We start from the raw sequence: 19,347 nt of genomic DNA, 5'->3' as shown, positions 1-19,347 counted from the left end.
TTGTCACTCAAGTCGACAAATTTGACTTTGGATGTGTACAAAAATTAGAATCCTTGACAGCAGTAAAGTTTCAAAGCTTCTTTTCAAGAGTAAATTTTATTCATCCTATTTATTATTTTAGTGTCAAGTAATACTTGAACACACATCCCAACTGGAAATGAAGGTATCTTCACTATAACGGAGATGCACAGAATGGAGACACAGTCTGGAATCCACACAGCTTGCTGCTGAACTTACTTTATTTATTTTTTTTCACACATCTACATCTGCTAACTTAATTCAATCCCCAAAACCCATGAAAAGGGCATGCTTTCAGTCAATTAAAGCCTTGCTACACGATATGCCCCAAAAAGGGCATGCCGCTGATATCTACTGACGCTTGGTCTTGGAACTGCATATATTAAATTTGTTACCCTAAATAAAACAGTCTATAAATTGCAGGGTTCTCCCCACCCCTTAACAGCACTAAACCAGAAAACGTGCGTTAAGTAGCATCTCTCTAAAACACATACTTCTGTATTAAACTGATTTGAGAATCAGAAACAAGTGTTTTTCTTGGTCAGGTCCCACTTCATTACAGCCTTGTGTTTCTTGGAAAAGGCAGACAATGCTCTGCTTCTGCTGTGCAAAACTTTCTATAGACAATTCCTGCAGATCAAGTGAAAAATATTTTTACCTGGTGGCTCAACAAAGAAAGAGGCATCTGGTCCCTTCACATCATGCTGAGCTCCCATCCAATGTTCTTCAGGCATCATGGAAAACAAACACATTTAGTCCTGCCACTGACACCAACACAGCTCTGTTTTTTCAGTTGAAGATATTGACTCTGCTGTTTTACGAGCTCATTCTCAGGAAACATTTCAGTTCCCTTTAAGAACGGTACCAGAGCATCACATTCTTCCGTGATTACAGCTAGTGAAAGCTTGCATCAGAGAAAAGCCATAACCAGCACTGACCCCAGGGCCCAAGCGAGCAGGTTCTTCCCTCAGTTTTTCTGGGCAGCTGGCTCTAGGTGGCCCTGCCTGAGCAGGGGGTAGGCAAGATCACAAGATTGCAGAATCGCAGCCTGGCCGGGGCTGGAAGGGCCCCCTGGAGCCCCCCCAGCCCACCCCCCTGCTGAAGCAGCTCTCCCAGGGCAGGCTGCACAGAGCCGCGTCCCGGCGGGTTGGGATGGCTCCAGAGAAGGAGACCCCACAGCCTCTCCGGGCAGCCTGTGCCAGCGCCCGGCACCCTCCGGGGAAAGAAGTTTGTCCCCAGGTTCCGCAGGAGCTGCCTGTGGTGCAGCCTGTGCCCGCTGCCCCTTGTCCTGCCGCTGGGCACCCCTGGCAGGAGCCTGGCCCCGTCCTCCTGGCACTCACCCTTAAGGTATTTGTAGACACTGATAAGGTCCCCTCAGCCTTCTCTTCTCCAGGGTGAACAGGTCCACCTCATAGGGCAGATTCTCCTGCCCCCATCATCTTTGTAGCCCTCTGCTGGCCCCTCTCCAGTAGCTCCCTGTCTTTCTGGAACTGGGGAGCCCAGCACTGGACACAGCGCTGCAGACATGGCCTCACCAGGGCAGAGCAGAGAGGGAGGATAACTTTCCTTGATCTGCTGGTCACACTCCTCCTCACACACCCCAGGGTCCTGCTGGCCCCTTGGCCACGAGAGCACACTGTAGGCTCATGGGCGACTTGCTGCCCACCAGCACCCCCACAGGCCCTTCTCCACAGAGCTGCCCCCCAGCAGTCGCCCCCAGCCCGTGCTGGTGCCTGGGGCTGTCCCTCCCCAGGAGCAGGACCTTACACTGGCCTTGGTTGGACTCCATGAGATCCCCTCTGCCCAGCTCCAGCCTACCCAGGTCTGGCTGAACGGCAGCGCAGCCTCTGGGGTAGGGGTACCAGCCACTCCTCCCTGTTCTGTACCATCAGCAAACTTGCGGAGGGCACACTGTCCCCTCATCCAGGTCACCGATGAATAAGCTGAACAAGACCAGACCCAGCAGTGACCCTGGGGAGCCCCAGGCCTCCAGCTAGGCCCTGCACCGCCGATCACAGCTCTCTGAGCTCTGCCATTCAGCCAGTTCTCAGCGCACCTCACCACCCACTCATCTAACCGTAACATCTGGAAGATGACCTCTGTCTCCTTCCAACCTCAACCATTCCATGATCTCCTGACATCTTCAGAACATTCACAATGAACCACCAATCATCACTGTGAATAGGATACCTTCTAATCTTGACTCATTTTATGTATCAACGTAAAGATTCTTTAGGATTAGTAAACTGAGATTTTCCAGCTACCAAGGCAGACAGTAACAGCGAAACATCTGTTTCTTACCTTCTTCAGCTTGCAGAAAATCTGCAGTTGAATCCAGGCCCATGAAGGCTGATGGATCTAGAGCCTCTGCAGGAGAATACAGGGGCCCCAAGAAAGGTTGTTCAGGTACCAGCACAGATCCATGTGGTGCTAATGAAATAGAAGGCCATTCATTAATCACCACACTAGCCCTAATGACTCCCCTCTAAATTTTGACATCTATACACTTGGAAAATAAACTTCTGTTCTGCACACAAGCAGTTTAGATAAAGTCTGTAAGCAACCCTCTCAGCTTTTCTTTACAAACTGCACTGTAAATTATCTGTGTACATATACTTTTCAACAAGGTATAAGACATTAAACACTGGCAAATTATTTCCCTTTTGCTTTCTGCTTCTGCTCCCGTGAATTCTTTTGTTAAATAACCACTTAAACTCCAATAGTCCAAAAACTGAGGACCACTTTATGAACAAAGTTCATGTCTATTCAGGTTCTACCCATGAAGACAAGAGCCATCAGTCATGCCTGCTTTAACTCAACTTGTCTAGTTGTCCTATTTCCTTCTGCCTTCACTTCAAAGAACCTTCCTGGAAGTAGCTATTGGAATGGCTTTAGGCACAAAAAGAAAAAAAAAAATTAATTATATAATCTGTGAACTTATCAGTTTAATAATTTCCAGCACATGAAAGTCAACAGAGAACACAGCAAACACTGACTATCAGGGACAAATGCCGAGGAGGAACTCACCATGGATGTCTCTGGAAGCATCAACATGGTCTGTAAACAGTGGCACATTCTTCATGTCAGTAGGGAACAGTAAGTCAGGCAGATTCTCCCCTCTGTGCGTGCTGAAGGGGTCTGGCAGGAGACAAAAACGAGGCCAGCGTCACCACACAGGAGGAAGAAACGGTGCAGTGAGATGATTTAAAAAAACAAGAAGAAGCTGCACCGGATCCCACCACCGGACTTTGGAGGAAAAGCTGCAGCATTATTTACCAGGGGCAAACACCTCAGAATAATCAGAATTTATGCTCAACAGTAAAACTGCTTCCTAGGGAAAACTGACTAAAGTTTAGATTATGACCTTTGCATGGAGAACCTGTCTCCTCCTCTCAAGGAGGAAGCATCTGCTCCTGACCTGGGGGACACACAACTACCTGGAGCCAGGAACAATGGCTGAGCTCCTGAGCAGACCCAGGAAGGCCTCTGTAAGCTGCATGCTCTCCTCCCCAGAACAATATAGCAGTATAAACTGACTGATGGGCCAGTGTTTTAACCAAGTGACGAGCCAGAGAGCAAAATAACACATTTCCCCGTGTCCCGGGCAGGTGAGCAGCCTTCGCCCTTAGTTCCAGACCAGACGCACTGGTGGGGCTCTCAGGATCTTCCGTCCATGTTTGCATGTTGTCTGGTGTCAGCTTCGGTTTGTCTAAGGTGCATTAGCTTTGCTTTGCTTTTGGACCATGTTTTAAGTGGATATATCAATACCATCTGCAAAAGATAGTATCCAGCAGCTGAGGATGCACCAAGAGAAAATTCCTTTTCTGCAAGTTTTATTTTTTGTGTGCACACATCTCCTTTCCCCTCAAGTAATCACCATGGGCATTCAAACCAGATGGGACGAGAGAAGTCCCGTGCTGGCTTTTTTAAGGTGGATTACTTGCTGAAATGCAAGTCAGAGAGCAGATAGGTGACCTCACTGACAGAATAAAACAAAGAGAAGATGACCCTCCCATGAGTTAGTCACTGTACCATAGCCATCAAGGGCAAAACACTGCAAGGGAAAGGAAATGTAACATCCCATTCCTCTCTCAAGTTATCCTGTAGTGTACAAACCTTTGGATGTGTTTTATGATCAATAATTCCCAACACATCTTGCTGGCTTATGCCAGATATCCATCGCATTTCCCTCCAGACAGGCACAGCCAAGCAACAAGAGGTTTCGACTGAAGCGGCCTCTTGCAGACGAGTGACATTTCTCATGACTCTCTCACACGTGGCATTACCCAGGAGGTGAGGAACTTTCTGTTCCTGAAATGGCTGCCACACACCAATTTTCAGACACTGCACTTAACTCTTCCGGTTAAGCACAATTAAAGTTGTTAAAACTTTAATTTTTATTTTAAAAATAAAGTTGCTAAAACAGTTGAAGGCTGCTATTCATTTTTATGTCAGGCATGCTATCTGTGGGGATGACGGCCAAACTTCAAATGTTCACATACCCACAGTGCTCCAAGATGTCAAGATCAGGTGAGCTGCATGAACTCTTCTATAAATCCATCAGACTATTTAAGATGCCAAGAAAATGTCTTGCTTCAGAGTAAATTGTAGGAAATTTTAATTTCAAGCTGTTTAAAACCATATTACCAAGCTTAAACTGCCTTTATTCCAATTAAAAAAAACAAAAAACAAAAAACAAAACCAACCAAAAAACCCACCAAAAACCCCCCAAACCCACAAAAAAGCATCATGACTGAAACCAATTTAAAAACTAAAAGAGATGCTGATGATCTACCCTCTTTGTCCAGCCGTTAGATGATGTGGCAAAAATGTGCGACCCAGATTAAAGCCCATCTCTGCTGCAGAGGGAGAATGGGGAGAAGTGGAAGGAGTTATGGCTGAACTTTTGTTTCCCATCTCCAAAGACCCTCCACAGACTTGAAGTGGGCCTGTGCCCTACTCAGGGTTTAGGGTTTTGTGACTGGTAGCGATGCTCCTCTGCTGCTGACAAAGTGATGCTTCTAGCAAAACACACTGCAGCTGAAATGGAAAGGCAGGTGGGTAAGGATGAACGGTATGGATGGGATACAGCCAGTTCAGGGAAGTACCAGTTCTTGCCTGAAGTGATCCCTTATAGTAATTCTCTACTTGCTGAAAATGTGCAGGTTGTTTAGAATATTATGAAGCCAGACATTTGTTAAGAATCTGGAAGCACTGCTTCTAGACAGCTGGAGGCAAGATCAATAAAACATTTACGGAAGTTTCTTTTTAACTCGCTTCCACCGACACTAGTATCCTTCGCTGTTCAGAGACGTAGTTCCGATTTGCCAATGATGGGGGGCTAAGAGAAGCATATTACTGCAGATCGCTTAAATAGGAGCTCTTCATGCTTAGATATTTACCTGTAGTTACAGTAATAAATCATGACACACTTGTGATTAAGGGCTTTGCAGCACCTTCAAAGCTCGCAAGCAATTAGATCATCTTTGAGTTTTATTCATTCTACATTACAGTAACATTTTAAAAACAAGCCCTTCATTACAGACAGTGTGTAAAATAGATATGTACAGTTTTGCTCACAACTGTTACTTTAATAGGGTTGGGTGCCGCTGCCAGATCCCAACACAGTGTTTGTAACATACAACAGCAAAGCCCAGAGCAGACTCAAACACTCTTTCAGCTGCCCACAGAAGTGGCAGAGCTGGCATTTCCCATGTTTCTCACCTAGGAACAAGGAATTACAGCAATGCTGGTCAGGAGACCGGTTACACCACTGACCAGCGAATTCTCTCCTTGGGAGGGAAATCATCGTACTGTTTCCCAAAGCATGTGTATAAAAATATTTAAAAAACCCATAGACTTTTCCAAGTCTGCTGTTCATATTTTTCTCCTTCTGCTGACAAGTCATTAAAGCTTGTCTATCCCCTCTGATGCCTCTGCTCAGTTATGGGAATTGACTAACCTCTAGGCAGAATCTCTTGCTGACACAGAGCAGTATGGAAGAATACTTTCATACCAAAGCATACACGGTACCTTATGCACATACAGGTGCGCAAGGTACTCTGAAGACACAAAACCTAAGGAAATGTGGTTTCATGCAACCCATAACCCAGAGATTCACATTTTTCAGGCCAAAAGAATACTGGGTGGTGGGCTAGGTATGCAAATTGCTCCTAATCAACAAGTATGTCATCTGGCTATTGAGCACAACTACATCAACATCCCATTCTTTCATCTAACAAAACAATGGGAAGGAAAAAATCCAACAACTGTGTTTTAGAAGCTAGCAACTCTTTGTTCCAGTCGCTCACTCCTGTAACAATATGTAATTTCTTCACAGAATCTCTTAGTCAACATGAGATTCAGATACCAAGAAAATAATTTAGTAAGCAGGTCTACAGTGCTCAAGAATATACACAGAAAAAAGTTTCATCTTGTTCCAGCCAGTATCTTTCCCAGGTTTATTGCCTGTTATAATCTGGGCAGCACATCCATTTCTCATACCCTCCAAGAGCTAGCAAGTAATTTTCCATAAGCTTTCTCAAGAATGAGATAAAATTAGGTGAAAGTTGTTGGGTGAAAGGGTATCTTTTTGCAGGAGCAAGTTACACAAGGTTCATCTAATTTTCAAGAGAGTCAGCAGCTACACAGGCTGCCTCTGGAACAGACCGACCTGCATTGCAGACACAGCTACGTGACAGCTGGAACTGGCATTTCTGAGAGCCAGGGAAGACTGGCTTTTAGCTGTCGACAATTTTGGCAAGGTTTGCAATGAAAACCACAGCACTCTAGAGTGGTTAAACTGTGGGAGTCAACCAAAAAGTGTTATCACCATGTGAGCCAAGTCAGGGGGAAATCTGCACACCCACACTATGTGCTCTAACACGCCGGACTAGCAACTCTATTTTTAACCAGGTAGACTGTGCTCCAGGGCACGTTAGGGGCTTGATGTGCTAAGGTAGCTGGTGTCAAAATGTCACACCTTTTAGGAAAACAGAGCAACACATCCTGAAGAACACAGGCGTGAGTACAAGGCAAGAGAACAAACCCACCCTCAGGGATAGACAGGCTAGGGCTCTATCGTGCTACACAACTGATGAAATAACGGATGCTACAGATTTATGAGTAATACTAATACAGTCATACCAGCCATCTCCATGGGTCTGAATACGGGCTGTGATTCAAAGCACAGGTCTCTGTCGTCCATCGTCCAGGACTCATTGCGATCGAGAAATTCTTTGTAAGACAGCTTTTCATCCATGATTTCTCCTGGGAATACTGAGATTAGAGAAGAAAATGACACAGTCAAAAGTGAAACATTAAACTGAAATATTTAAAATAGGTTACGGCATGATATGACATTCAGGGGCCAACAGTAACATGAGCTGTTAGCCAAACCAGAGACCATGAATATTCATTTGTTCCTGTTTTGATACAACTCTTCAAATATAAGAAACAGAGTAATGGGAATTTCTGCATCTTGATACACATGTAAGATCAAGAATGGACTCACACATCAGAGTGCTGTCCTGCTTTCAAATGTCACACAATTCACACCAGCTCCTCACACTCATCTTTAGGGAGATTTTTCATTAACGTAAGAGCTGGAACGACCCTCAACTTGCAAGGCGTAGCGAAGCTTTCCTGTCTGTCAATACAGAAACGCTGAACACAACTTGCTCATCAGGTCACAGTGGGGAGGAGGGCAAGCCAAAGCCCCATACTCTCCTGCCCAGGCATCAACTCGTATGCACCAAAGCTGACCATATTTACAAAAATGTTAGCACCACCACAGACATACAGTACCCACAGGATGGTTTTGCTCTCTATTTTACTAGGAAGACAAACTCCAAATCATTTAAGTGATAACTTTTCCCTAAATACTTCAGAGGCCTTTATTTGTGTACCTTTATATTTCACACTTAAACCTAATCTTCCCCCAGTTTACAATAAAGACAATTCTCTGAACACATAAACACCTGATGGTTTGTATCTGACCAAGGAAAACATTAATCTTTCTTTGTTGCCCATGTTAAAAACAGCTGCACTGAGACTAACAGCTTTCAGCAATTTGAGACGTTAGTAGAGTCAAGTATTTTATTACCAAAGCTTTGGTAGGCACCTTCCACAGCCTACAAATGTCCCACAGAAAAATGCATGGAAATAAAGAAGAAATTAGACTACATAAAACTGCATAAATAAGGTTTGTCACAAGGAATATTGAAAATATACAGGTTAGCCTCTTCCTGAAGTCCTTACAAGCAGCTAGAAGATATGTAGAAAACTAAAGCAAGAAAGCTCAGCTGTGAACTGAGACACCCTCCAGCAGCAGCACTAAGACACACTGTGGGCTCTCCTCTTCCTCACCTTCTGTGCCTTTTAATCTTTCTGTTTTTAATAACATCTCCACTTTGTTCCAGCCTATTCACTCCTCCCAGCACGGCACCTTGGGATGAACTAGTGGATAAACAAGAGTCTGTAGCATCCCTACACTCCTGCCACAATACGCAGACGTACAAAACACTGCCAACAGCCCCAGCTGCACCAACATCTTCATGAACAAGGGGATTTCACCTCTGTCCTGGGAGGCTGGGATTTAGAGGTCCCTGAGAGTGCTGCAGCCCTCTAAATCCCAGTACTGTGCCCAGCTCTGGAGTCCTCAGAATAGGAGCGGGGCCAGAGGAGGCCACGGAGATGGCCAGAGGGCTGGAGCCCCTCTGCTGTGCAGCCGGGCTGGGAGCGCTGGGGCTGTTCAGCCCGGAGAAGGGAAGGCTCCTGGAGACCTTATGGAAGCCTGTCCATACTTAAAGAGGGTTTATAAGAAAGATGGGGATAGACTTTTTAGCAGGACCTGCAGCGACAGGACAAGCAAGGGGCAATGGTTTCAAACCAGAAGAGGAAAGATTTAGATTGGACACAACGAAGAATTTTTTTATGCTGAGGGTGGTGAGACACTGGCACAGGCTGCCCAGAGAGATGGTTGATGCCCCAGCCCTGGAAACAAGCTGGACGGGGCTCTGAGTGACCTGATCTAGTTGAAGATGTCCCTGCTCACTGCAGGGGGTTGGACTAGATGGCCTTTACGGGTACATTCCAGCCCAAACATTTCTGTGATTCTATTCTGTGAAACAAAAGCAGCAGCTAGTTGTAATGGCTAGGACAGGAAAAAGCACTAAGGCATAAATTAAGCTCTCCTTGCAAATAAGAGACGTATCAATAAGTACAGCATATGAAAGCTAGCTATAAATACAAAGTTTGATTTACACTTAAAATTAATGCACAAAAAATCCTGATCTACAGCTGTGTCAATACTGGCTACTCTATTGTAGCTCCCTCGTAGTCTCAGCTGTTACTGCAAAACACCCAATTACTTCAGCTTTCAAAGACACTGCCAGATCCTGCAGTCATTTGAAAGAGACCAAAACATAAGTCCTAAAGTTTTCAAATATGACAAATGCAGTGGCAAGGCTCAAACCAAATAACCAGACTAATGACTTTTAAGATTAATTTTCATTTTAAGAGACCTGAATTTGTCGACTCTTCTATTGACAATATTGGACTTTCAAACTGATTCCAGTTTCCAAAAAAATATTTTTTTTTCTTTCTTTCTTTCTCTCAGACCAACTCTTTCTCTCCTTCCCCAATGGAATATGCTATGCGCTCTTGCCAATACACCTCTTTATGTTTTTAATATTTTTACCTTCACTTAGGCTAACAATATTACTTGCAAGACTGGAGCTCAGTAAAGGAAATTGATAGTGTGCCTCAAAACATACCCCTGAAGACGACCCTTAATCCAGTGCAAAACTGCAGTTAATAAAAGCAGAACCAATGTTAACACACAGAAGGAACACAACAGAAGCAATAATTAAAAACACAATGCTGGTATACAAAAGCAACAACCACTGCCTTTTCTAGAAGGGTGAGGTACCAGCTAGCTGCAGAGAATTCATAGCAAGGTGGAACAGAGATTCACAGAGAGACTGTAAAAATTATTAATAATAATAAAGGGAGAGAAAGCAAGAAAGATGAAAGACGTCTTTTGTGCTTTTTTTGGTCTGTTTACATCACAAAATAATGAAACAATACCAGTACAAATCAATCAGTGGTTACGGCAATTTGATCAGATATTTTGTTTTTACAAGAACTGGAGAGGATTCAGTTAAGTTAGAAACACAGCAAAATCTCAGATTAGTACATAAATACTACTTCTCATAATTAAACGCTGGAGTTCAATGACATGCAGTGTCCCTGGGGTCTAAAACTTTGCAAGGTCAGAGGCATATGACGGTCTGCATATTCCTATTTTGAGTCATTAGCAGCAATACACTTTAGCAGGGACTTCACAGATAATCCCCAGGAAAGGCAGAAGAATTAATGAGCTTTAACTCCCTTCAAGGCATTACATGAACTGTGGCGTGACAGACAGGGCAGAGGACTAGGGTAGCATTTCTCTACCTAAATTCAGAGGGAGGCAGCAATGGTGTCACCAGGATTCAGTTACCAGCAGCTGGGCTCCGTTGGCGGGCAGTGGGACACGGGCTCTCCCAGCCCACGCTGCACCCCAGCTTGTCTTCCTGCTCTGGCCAAAGCCCTGTGCTTGGGTGCTTCCAGCTCCCAGGTGCCCTGGACAGGGATGTCCCAGCTGTGCTCCATTTCCAAGGGGGCTGAACAATGTTGTACCAGATGTGCCATGCTGTGGCTGCGGTGAGCAAAAAGGAACTGGATCTTCAAAGGGAAATGAGACAGGCTATTCACAGGATGGCTCGTGGCACCAGTGTTTGAACTTGAGTGTCCCACAAGAAACAACTGAACAAGTAACTTGCTGGAAACATGGGTTTTTTCCTACTGAAATTCAAAATGCAGAGAACGCTGCCTACCAGCCCCAGGCTGGGTACTGACACACCATGACAAGATGAGCACTAACTACAGGAAACAATATTATGTTCTAACAGAAGTTCGCAATAGTAGAAGAGTTCCTATTCAGACTGTAATCCAACTAAATAAAAATAAAATGCATTTATTTTTTACCCTTATATGCACTCTGAGGGTCAGAGAATGGTGATTCAAAGTATAATTCTAGTAAACACAAGATCTTCTACTACTTCGCTTCCATGTAAACACCACCAAGAGAAAGCACTGAAGAATAGCGTTTGAATAAATTCAGTTTCTGACCATCAGCAGAATTATTCCTACCTCTTGTGCTACAATCCTGCAGATGCCACAAGCACCCAAAAGCAGTGCTGATTTGGCAGGCGGACAGTGCTTTTCTGCCAGTGGCTTTTAGCTATTATTCTGCTAAATGACTACATTTGACATGGTTGACTTGGAATCCCAGAATGGTTTGGGTTGAAGGGCCCTTAAAACCCCCCCAGTCCCACCCCTGCCACGCACAGGGCCCCCTTCCCCCAGCCCCGGTGGCTCCCAGCCCCGTCCAGCCTGGCCTTGGGCACTGCCAGGGCTGGGGCACCCACAGCTGCTCTGGGCAGCCCGTGCCGGCGCCTCGCCACCCTCACAGGGAAGGATTTCTCCCTCAGCTCTGATCTCCATCTGCCCTCTCTCAGCGCAAAGCCGTTCCCCCTTGTCCTGGCGCTGCAGGCCCTTGGGAAAAGCCCCTCCCCAGCTTCCTCGCCGGCCCCTTTGGGTGCTGGAAGGTGCTCCAGGGTCTCCAGGAGCCTTCCCTTCTCCGGGCTGAACAGCCCCAGCGCTCCCACCCCGGCTGCGCAGCAGAGGGGCTCCAGCCCTCTGGCCATCTCCGTGGCCTCCTCTGGCCCCGCTCCAACAGGTCCGTGCCCTCCTTATGCTGGGGGCCCCGGAGCTGGAGGCGGCGCTGCAGGGGGGTCTCAGCAGAGCGGGGCAGAGGGGCAGAGCCCCCTCCCTCGCCCCGCCGGCCACGCTGCTGGGGATGCAGCCCAGGGCACGGGGGGCTTTCTGGGCTGCGAGCGCACGTGGCCGGGTCACGTCCAGCTTCTCGCCCACCAGCACCCCCAGTCCCTCTCCTCAGGGCTGCTCCCAACCCATTGTCACCCAGCCGGTGTTTGGGCTTGGCACTGCCCCAACCCGGGTGCAGGACCCTCACCAGAGAGGACACAGAAGCTCCCCAGGCCTGGCTTTACGGCAGCTCTGCTTCCTCTGGGCACAGGACGGGGTGCAACTGTGCACAAGCAGCACGCAGGAGAGGGAACATGTGAAGGCGATCACCCCTCACATTCAGCAGAATGCAGCCTAGGTAAGGCTAGCTGATCACTGACTCTGAGGGTAGGTTAAAGGTGACAATTTAAGCAGAAAATATTTTATTAAGACAACAATGATTGTTTAGATTTGCAAAGTACTTTGAAGATAAAGTGCCACTACGTGTGTCAAGAGACATTATTATTTACAATTATTTGTGGTACAGGATAGCAAGGGATTTAATTATGTTCTATTGTAAATTCTTCCAGACAGAAGCCTGTCATTTGTTTGTCTATAAAACTCCATTTAAAGCAAAAAACCCAGAAGACTGTGAATGTCCTTGTCAGTGCAAGGAAGAGGCTTGAGAGCAGTTAAAAAAATTTGACGTGAACTTTCTCAAAGATGAATGTAACTGATGTTTGGATTGGACCCACGCTAAGCCTGATCAACTGTACAGCACACATTGACTGAAATCCAAATATTTTAACTAAATCTGTTAATACTAGACCACAAATACAAATACTAGACCACAAAAATGGTATATTGCCATTATTAATAGATCCTCACAGGGGAAGAACATAAAATTAGGGTCCCAGCGAACCAGAAGCAAGCCAGAAGTATACAACAAGTAAAACCTCTACTTTTTTTTTTTTTTTTTTTTACAGTGGACAGGTTGCATTCGTGCCTTTAAATAAAGGGATGGGAAATCTCCCTCAGCCATACACCTTGCTGGAAAAGGAATGAGCAGGACAGTAAGGCAGCAGAAAAATAAGAAGTGTAAAGGGAAACATTTACATCCAACATCAGATGAAATCAAATTGCTATAACCGCTGGGCAAAACTGCATTGCTATTTGCAAATCTTTAGCTCTAGCAAAAGCCCTAAAAGCCAGGTGGAAAGAGGATCCAAAAGCAAAATCCCCCCAAAAAAAAAGGATCCAAAAAAAAAAAAGAGGATCCAAAATTGCCTCTGTCAAATCATCAGAACTATAAAAAGACTTGCATATTTTCATAACATATGCTAATCAATAAAAAACAAAAAAAAAACCCAAACCAAACCAACCAACCAAACAAAAAAAACCCAACCAGAACAAAACCACCATTGCTTTCCAGCAGAAAAAACGACGTAAGAAGGAACCCAGTCGGGTGCCCGAGGCAGCCGGGTCAGGAGCAGGCACAAGGCTCCCGAGACCAGAGCAGCCGCTCATTCCCCTCTGCCAGCGACGTGCCTCTGCTTAAGCTGATCTTCACCATGCAAGTGCCAGGGACAATGCAAGCGGAGAACAAAGATTGCTGTATCAGAGTAAGCGTTAGCAAAAAACCCCTTGCTATTCCCAGTCCAAGTGTCTTTCAACACTACGGGCCATACAGCTAGAAAGTAGACACTTCCAGCTCCTGTGCCGTCCCCATCCCATCCCAATACTCCGTTCCTCCTTATCCAAACAAGTTTGGTGGAACATGAGAAACATGATCTCAGAAACACGGTCCCAAGGACTGTAGAAAAAGAGGATTTTTCAGTTCCAAACCCAGTTCTGCAGACCCTCCTAAAAAACACAGTCTATATGTGATCTACAAATAAAAGACATAAAAGCAAACAAAAATGACTAGCCAAACTCTTACGATAATAGATTCTGAAAGCACCTATCAATATGTTTCAGCAGCAGATAGTGTACTTAACACAAAATGTAAATTTGACAGATCCCACAAACCTGGAAAGTAATTTTAGCAAGCATTAAAGCTTGCTGATAGTTGAAAATCCGGTTACGACTGTTGATAATATAAACCAACGTAGGATTACAGCTTACAAAGTTTGCTTAAAGAAAAAATACCATTAACAACATACTTACAAAGCAAAGTTGCTTCTGAAAGTAAAAATATGGATCCCATGCAAGTAGCACCTTCCCTGAACTGATCCCACAGCAGGTTCCCGAGAAAGAGCACAAAACATTTAGTAGGGCTGCTGACAGCGTCGATTTGTTTGTTTTATCATTTGCTCTGCAAAGATCAGCTCGGTCACATAAACCAATTCAGAAGCTAATCCATACAAAACAGCACTTTTGACAACCTACAACACCGACGCTCCCAACACGGACAGCCTACTGTGCTCAGACCTCTGGAAGAAAAAAATATCTGTACCCACTAACATGCAGGACATCACACAGTGAACTTCCAGCAAGGAGCACTCTTAGTAGGGGATTACCATGATAAAGCCTTTTCGCTGCAGGAGATGCTAATCTTGATAGGTCACCGACCAGATCTCTAGCTAGAGGTCAAGTATCTTCAAAATTAATGAGTCTGCAGCCGTGAGATGTCCCTGCCAGCACCAAGTCAAGCAAACAGAAAAAGAGAAGCTTAAGAGTTTCATTCATATAGCCGATCTTAAAGCTAATTTGACCAGATCACTGCACTGGTTTAGTATCTTAAATGGATGCCAAGTTTGCCTTGCTGAAATCGCCACCAAGACCGACAGTTTTGCCAGTCGGCAGAACAAGCCATGCCCTGCAATAAATTCTCAGCAATCTCAAAAGACACTAAGTCCATACCTCCTCTGCAGAGTATGGTATACTACCACCTTTACAAGGAACTTTAAGAAGCATTGTTAGAAAGCAAGTTTGGCAACATGCATATTTTTTATATTCTGCATGAGATTTGGAGCTGTTTTGGTAGCACTCAGTCCCTGCATGAGGCTCTGCTCTGCACAGCTGTGCTCAGCAGGCTGCTACGGAGAGTCACCGACACGAGCAACTTCCAACTCCCACCACGCAGATTCTCAAGATACTTGCCTGTGTGTCGTCTCCAATTTTTTTTTATGCACACAGAGGGGTACTACCTCTAATATGCTAACCAGAGGTGTTATATAGGATAGGAGGAGGCATGGAACATCAGGTAAAAAACCCTACAGGCAGCCAAGACATTCTGGGTTCTCCTCCCCTCGCTCAGGACATCGATGCATTACGCAGGGTAAGGGATACAAAAGCCTCACCTTAAAGCTTTACACAGTACCTCTTCAAAGATGCTCAGCGCTCCCCTTGTGCATGCTGGCTTTGCAGTAAACAAAGAACCTCACAGGAGTATCTCCTCAGTATTTTCTTACGTTTCATTGTTTTGCAACATAGAATATTTTTCTACTCCAGTTCAGAGTGCAGGGTCTTAAACCCACTGGAAATTAGTATTACAGACAAGCTTCACTAATACCCAAATTCTAAGGCATAAACACAGACAGCTACGTGGAAAAGGATGTAGATCAGCCTACCAAAGGAAGTTTGTACCTTTTTATCCAGGAGGATAAGAGCTCAAGATTAAAAGAAGGTTTTGCATTTAATAAATACATAAAGCATGAAGCTGGCAGCCTTGCTGGAGAAGAATTTATCAAGACTAGAGCTGTCAAACTGGTTACTTCCTGCCCAGTGACTTTCCTCTTGTCAAACTGAAATACAGGCAACTCCATTTAAACTGGGTTTTTGTTTGTTTGTTTTTAAATAAAAATCTGAGGGAAATTGAACACTGGACAGGTTGCCCTGAGAGGTTGTGGAGTCTCTGTCCTTGGAGATAACTCGACACTCAGCAGACAGAGCCTGAGCAGCCTCCTCTGGTTTCCTTGCTCTTAGCAAGGGTTTTGGACTCAAGGCATCCTTCCAGCCTCCTAAGCCTTCACAGGCACTTCAGCTGCTGCTTTTGGAGAAAAATGTTTCTGCCCTTGAAAAAGATAAAAGCTTAACTACCAGGAGCTAGTGCTGAAACCAAATCTGGCTGAGCTTACACTAAATACTTTAATTTGCCGCAATGAGAAGCAAATTAAGATCCACCATTGAGTCAGATGGGAGAAAGAAGATCAGCAATATATTACAGGAATAGAGGGCATTTCAGATGGCGCTGACAATTCACGAAGCATTTTACTGCTTTCCTGCTGAAATTCCATGCTGTTATATAATCCAGATTGCTAAAAAAGCTCAGTGCGTACGACTGTCAGAACCAGTATCTCCTGACTTTAAGGATGCAAAGTCAGTAACTTCAAAGTTCAACACAAGGTTCACATTTTTCCTTAAGAAAAAAGAAATCTGCAAGGAAAATAAAATGCAATTGTTACAGTTTATTGTATAGCTTTTTTTCCTTACTTATTCTTCCCATAGAGGCACTTCTTCAGCAGCAACTGCTTCACGATCAACTGAAAAGAAGAACCAGCGATGCACAGAAAGCACACCTCCCACCCTCAGCTCTAATTGCTGTACAAGCGATGTTTGTTCTCATGCTCCTGTTTCCTGCTGGGAACGTCAGATGCTCGGGAAGTGAGTAATCCATTAGCGCATCCCAGACATTATTGGGGAAGTCTCTATCGATCACCAACAACGCTCTGGACTGCCATGCAGGACAGCTTCCACCACATACTCTCTTGGGATTCCTCCATCTAGAACCGCACTTGATAGACTCTACCTTTTTTAATAACGAAGGCATCTGAAGTCCTCTTTTTAAACACAAGGCTCTCTAAAGACTTATTTCCACAGCATTGCCATAGGCACATATAAACAGAACAGCTCTGCCTAGGAGATTTCTTTTACCCATGAAGTGTTACTCTGAGCAGGTATCTGCTCGGTGAATTTAAAGGACGATACTTGTGTTTTCTGCAGGAAGATGAGGATTACAGGAATGCTGCCCATGTTACCAGGCATTTTAAAAATGGGCACTTGAAGCATGGTTCAATATTTTTAGTTTTTGCTGTTCTTGGGCTTTTTGTTTGTTTTTTTCTTAAGTGAGATTTTGGAGAGCTAAGTGATACAACTCAGACAGTTTTACTGTTTTCTTGGGCTTCTTTCCTAAAGCTAAGGGCCTTCTGCATATACTTCAAAGTGAGTATTTCAATCCAAAGCCATGCAAAAAAACCCACAAACCTGTTCAACAGGCCCAACACAAGATGCAGACAATATAAAAGAACATCTCTACATATAGAAAACCCAAAGCAGTAACACCAACACTGAGTCAGCTAAATCACTCCCCCATCCCCTGGCCTTGGATCCAGCCTCACTAATTGAGAAGAACAACGTACAAGAAGGTATCTGAACATCTTGAGCAGGCAGCCTTGCCCAAAATTTATGAAGCTGGAATAAGCAAACTTCTGAGGCTAAAGACTCACAGCACGGGAGCTGCCAGCTTCTTATGATGGGGGGTCCTAAACCCAGTATGCTGGCACCAGAGGAGAGCCCAAGAGATGTGAGGACCAGGTGGTGGAACCTCACCCTCCATGCTGCCAGCCCGGCCACAGCTCCTGAGCTGAGACCTCGTGCTTGTGGATACGCAGGTCTGCGAGTGCGAGCAAGGAGAGAATGATAGCAAGTGAAGAGAGTTTTGTTTGAAATAAGTATAGCTGACCTTTCCATAAAAGTCTCACACCGAGTTGTGTTGCTTTAACATCCTACAAAAGCCTCCTGATTTCAGAGCAATCTGGAAGCCACCAGCACAGCATGATGCTGCAACAAGGCACAAGGAAGGAAGCCCCAAAGAGTTTTTGCGGTGGACTACAGCCCCTCCATGCTCGGTACTACCCCTAGCAGGGAGAGTGTGTCCCTTACACTGTCACCACAAGCCAGTGACACTGCAGTTTACAGCAGCAAGCTGTGACCCAGAGTGCTGTCATCCCTCATTCTGAGCAGGAAAAAGTTATTTCCCCTGAAAGGGCTGTTACCAAATTTAAACAGCTTTGTACTGATTCAGGGAATGCTCTGGTTCAAACACATAATTCTATCTCCTCGAGCAGAGGCTGGAGCAGCATCCCAGACGTGGCAGTTGCACATGTTGAGAAGACTGACTGCTCTAGATTAATCCAGGGTCAAAATAAGTGCACAGTACTTCAGAGAGAAGCCTTTGAGAAGAGCTGAAGCAGCAGCAACAAACCAGCATAAGGATTCGTTCAGCAAAGGTCAGTGCTGAGCTTAATGCTCAAGCCCTTCACACACAGATATACAGAGGCACGAACTGCCACCCTGGAGGGGCGTACGGGCTTTGCTTTTCAAGGAAGACAGGTTTGGGAGTCCTTTTCCTCCAGGCAATGGAAGTAGACTCCTGAGCAGGGACACAGGTCTCCCCCAAACCTCTGGAGTTGTGGGTGGGGAAGGACGAGAAAACATTACTACAGGGACACGATGCACCACAGATGTGCCACCCAAAAGTCTGGGCAATGAGCAGGAACCACGGGTGCTGTGCATGAACAGGTGGTGATGTTCAAGCCCTGGCCTCGAGACACGTGCTGCAAGGCACCTCTGGGGTACATGGGCACCCCATGGAACTGAGGACCAGAGGACTGCTCAGCAGTGAGCAGCCCAGGCACAACCTGCAGTCCAGCCGAGATGATGGGCCAGTCCCTGGGACACGTTACAGGGAATCCTGAGCTTCAGCTGGATGGAGGTTAATAGCTAAAGAGGGTTCAGGACACCATGAACACCGACAAGCAGCTAATGCACACTGCAAGTAGGGACTGGGACTTTCAAAGCACAGCGCCCCCCGCCCGCCCCCAGGAAATCCAGGAGCCAGAGAACAGATTTAAAAATAAACAAACACCTGAGGTATAAAAAGCCAGTAAAATTCTTGAAGAAAACATCCCCTACATACTACCTGATGATGATTTGGTAACTTGTGTTGAGGAACTCCAACCTCCTCTAAGCTTTATTCTTCTGTACCAAGACCAAATCACATCTACCCAAAAATATCATGAAAAATAAGCCTGCAAATTTCTCTTCAGCTAGACACAAAATGCTTCTTTTATCTTTAAGATAGCACAGGATTTCTTCTTACCCATGCCAGAGAGATTAACCAATTACTGTTCTCTCCAAGAAAAATATTTCATTTTTGAGATGTCTTTTCATGGGTCAGTTAAACATCACACGTTCCCCATATCCCCAGACCGTCTTCCATTTGCCTGCTTGACAGACACTGGGCAGAGCAACCCAGCCAAGTCGTCATCAAAAGCAACTGGAGCAGAATAACTGCCTCTACCTCCTCACACACACCGCTCCTGCGAGGACGTGGCCGCTGCTTTCCTGTGCCGTGCTGCATTTCGGTTGTGATCTGCTAAGTTCCCAGGTTCTCTCCTGAAAACCTCCAAGTGCTTCTCTGCTGAATTCTTTCTTCAAATGTAATCGGGGCCAGAGAAGAAAGTAAAAATAAATAAA

The 19,347-nt window shown here is 45.3% G+C and overlaps 1 protein-coding gene across 15 annotated transcripts in view; it reads right to left on the bottom strand.

Moving 5' to 3' along the window:
* Positions 1-19,347, bottom strand: part of MAP4 (microtubule associated protein 4) — a 168,400-nt gene that overhangs the window by 59,415 nt on the left and 89,638 nt on the right. For 14 of the 15 annotated variants that reach the window (XM_037384241.1, XM_037384242.1, XM_037384233.1 and 11 more), the window contains 4 exons: positions 7,165-7,296; positions 3,046-3,156; positions 2,320-2,448; positions 677-742 (listed from right to left, as the gene is read on the bottom strand). In XM_037384241.1, the coding sequence (XP_037240138.1) occupies positions 677-742; positions 2,320-2,448; positions 3,046-3,156; positions 7,165-7,296 (438 nt within the window). Of the gene's footprint in view, positions 1-676; positions 743-2,319; positions 2,449-3,045; positions 3,157-7,164; positions 7,297-14,034; positions 14,330-19,347 lie in introns of those variants that run through there. The other variant, XM_037384243.1, reaches the window with a different exon arrangement.

The sequence above is a fragment of the Falco rusticolus genome, chromosome 4, assembly GCF_015220075.1.
Source record: "Falco rusticolus isolate bFalRus1 chromosome 4, bFalRus1.pri, whole genome shotgun sequence".
Lineage (NCBI taxonomy): Eukaryota > Metazoa > Chordata > Aves > Falconiformes > Falconidae > Falco > Falco rusticolus.
Note: the sequence above shows the minus strand (reverse complement) of the source record. Positions and strands in the feature narration are given on the sequence as shown.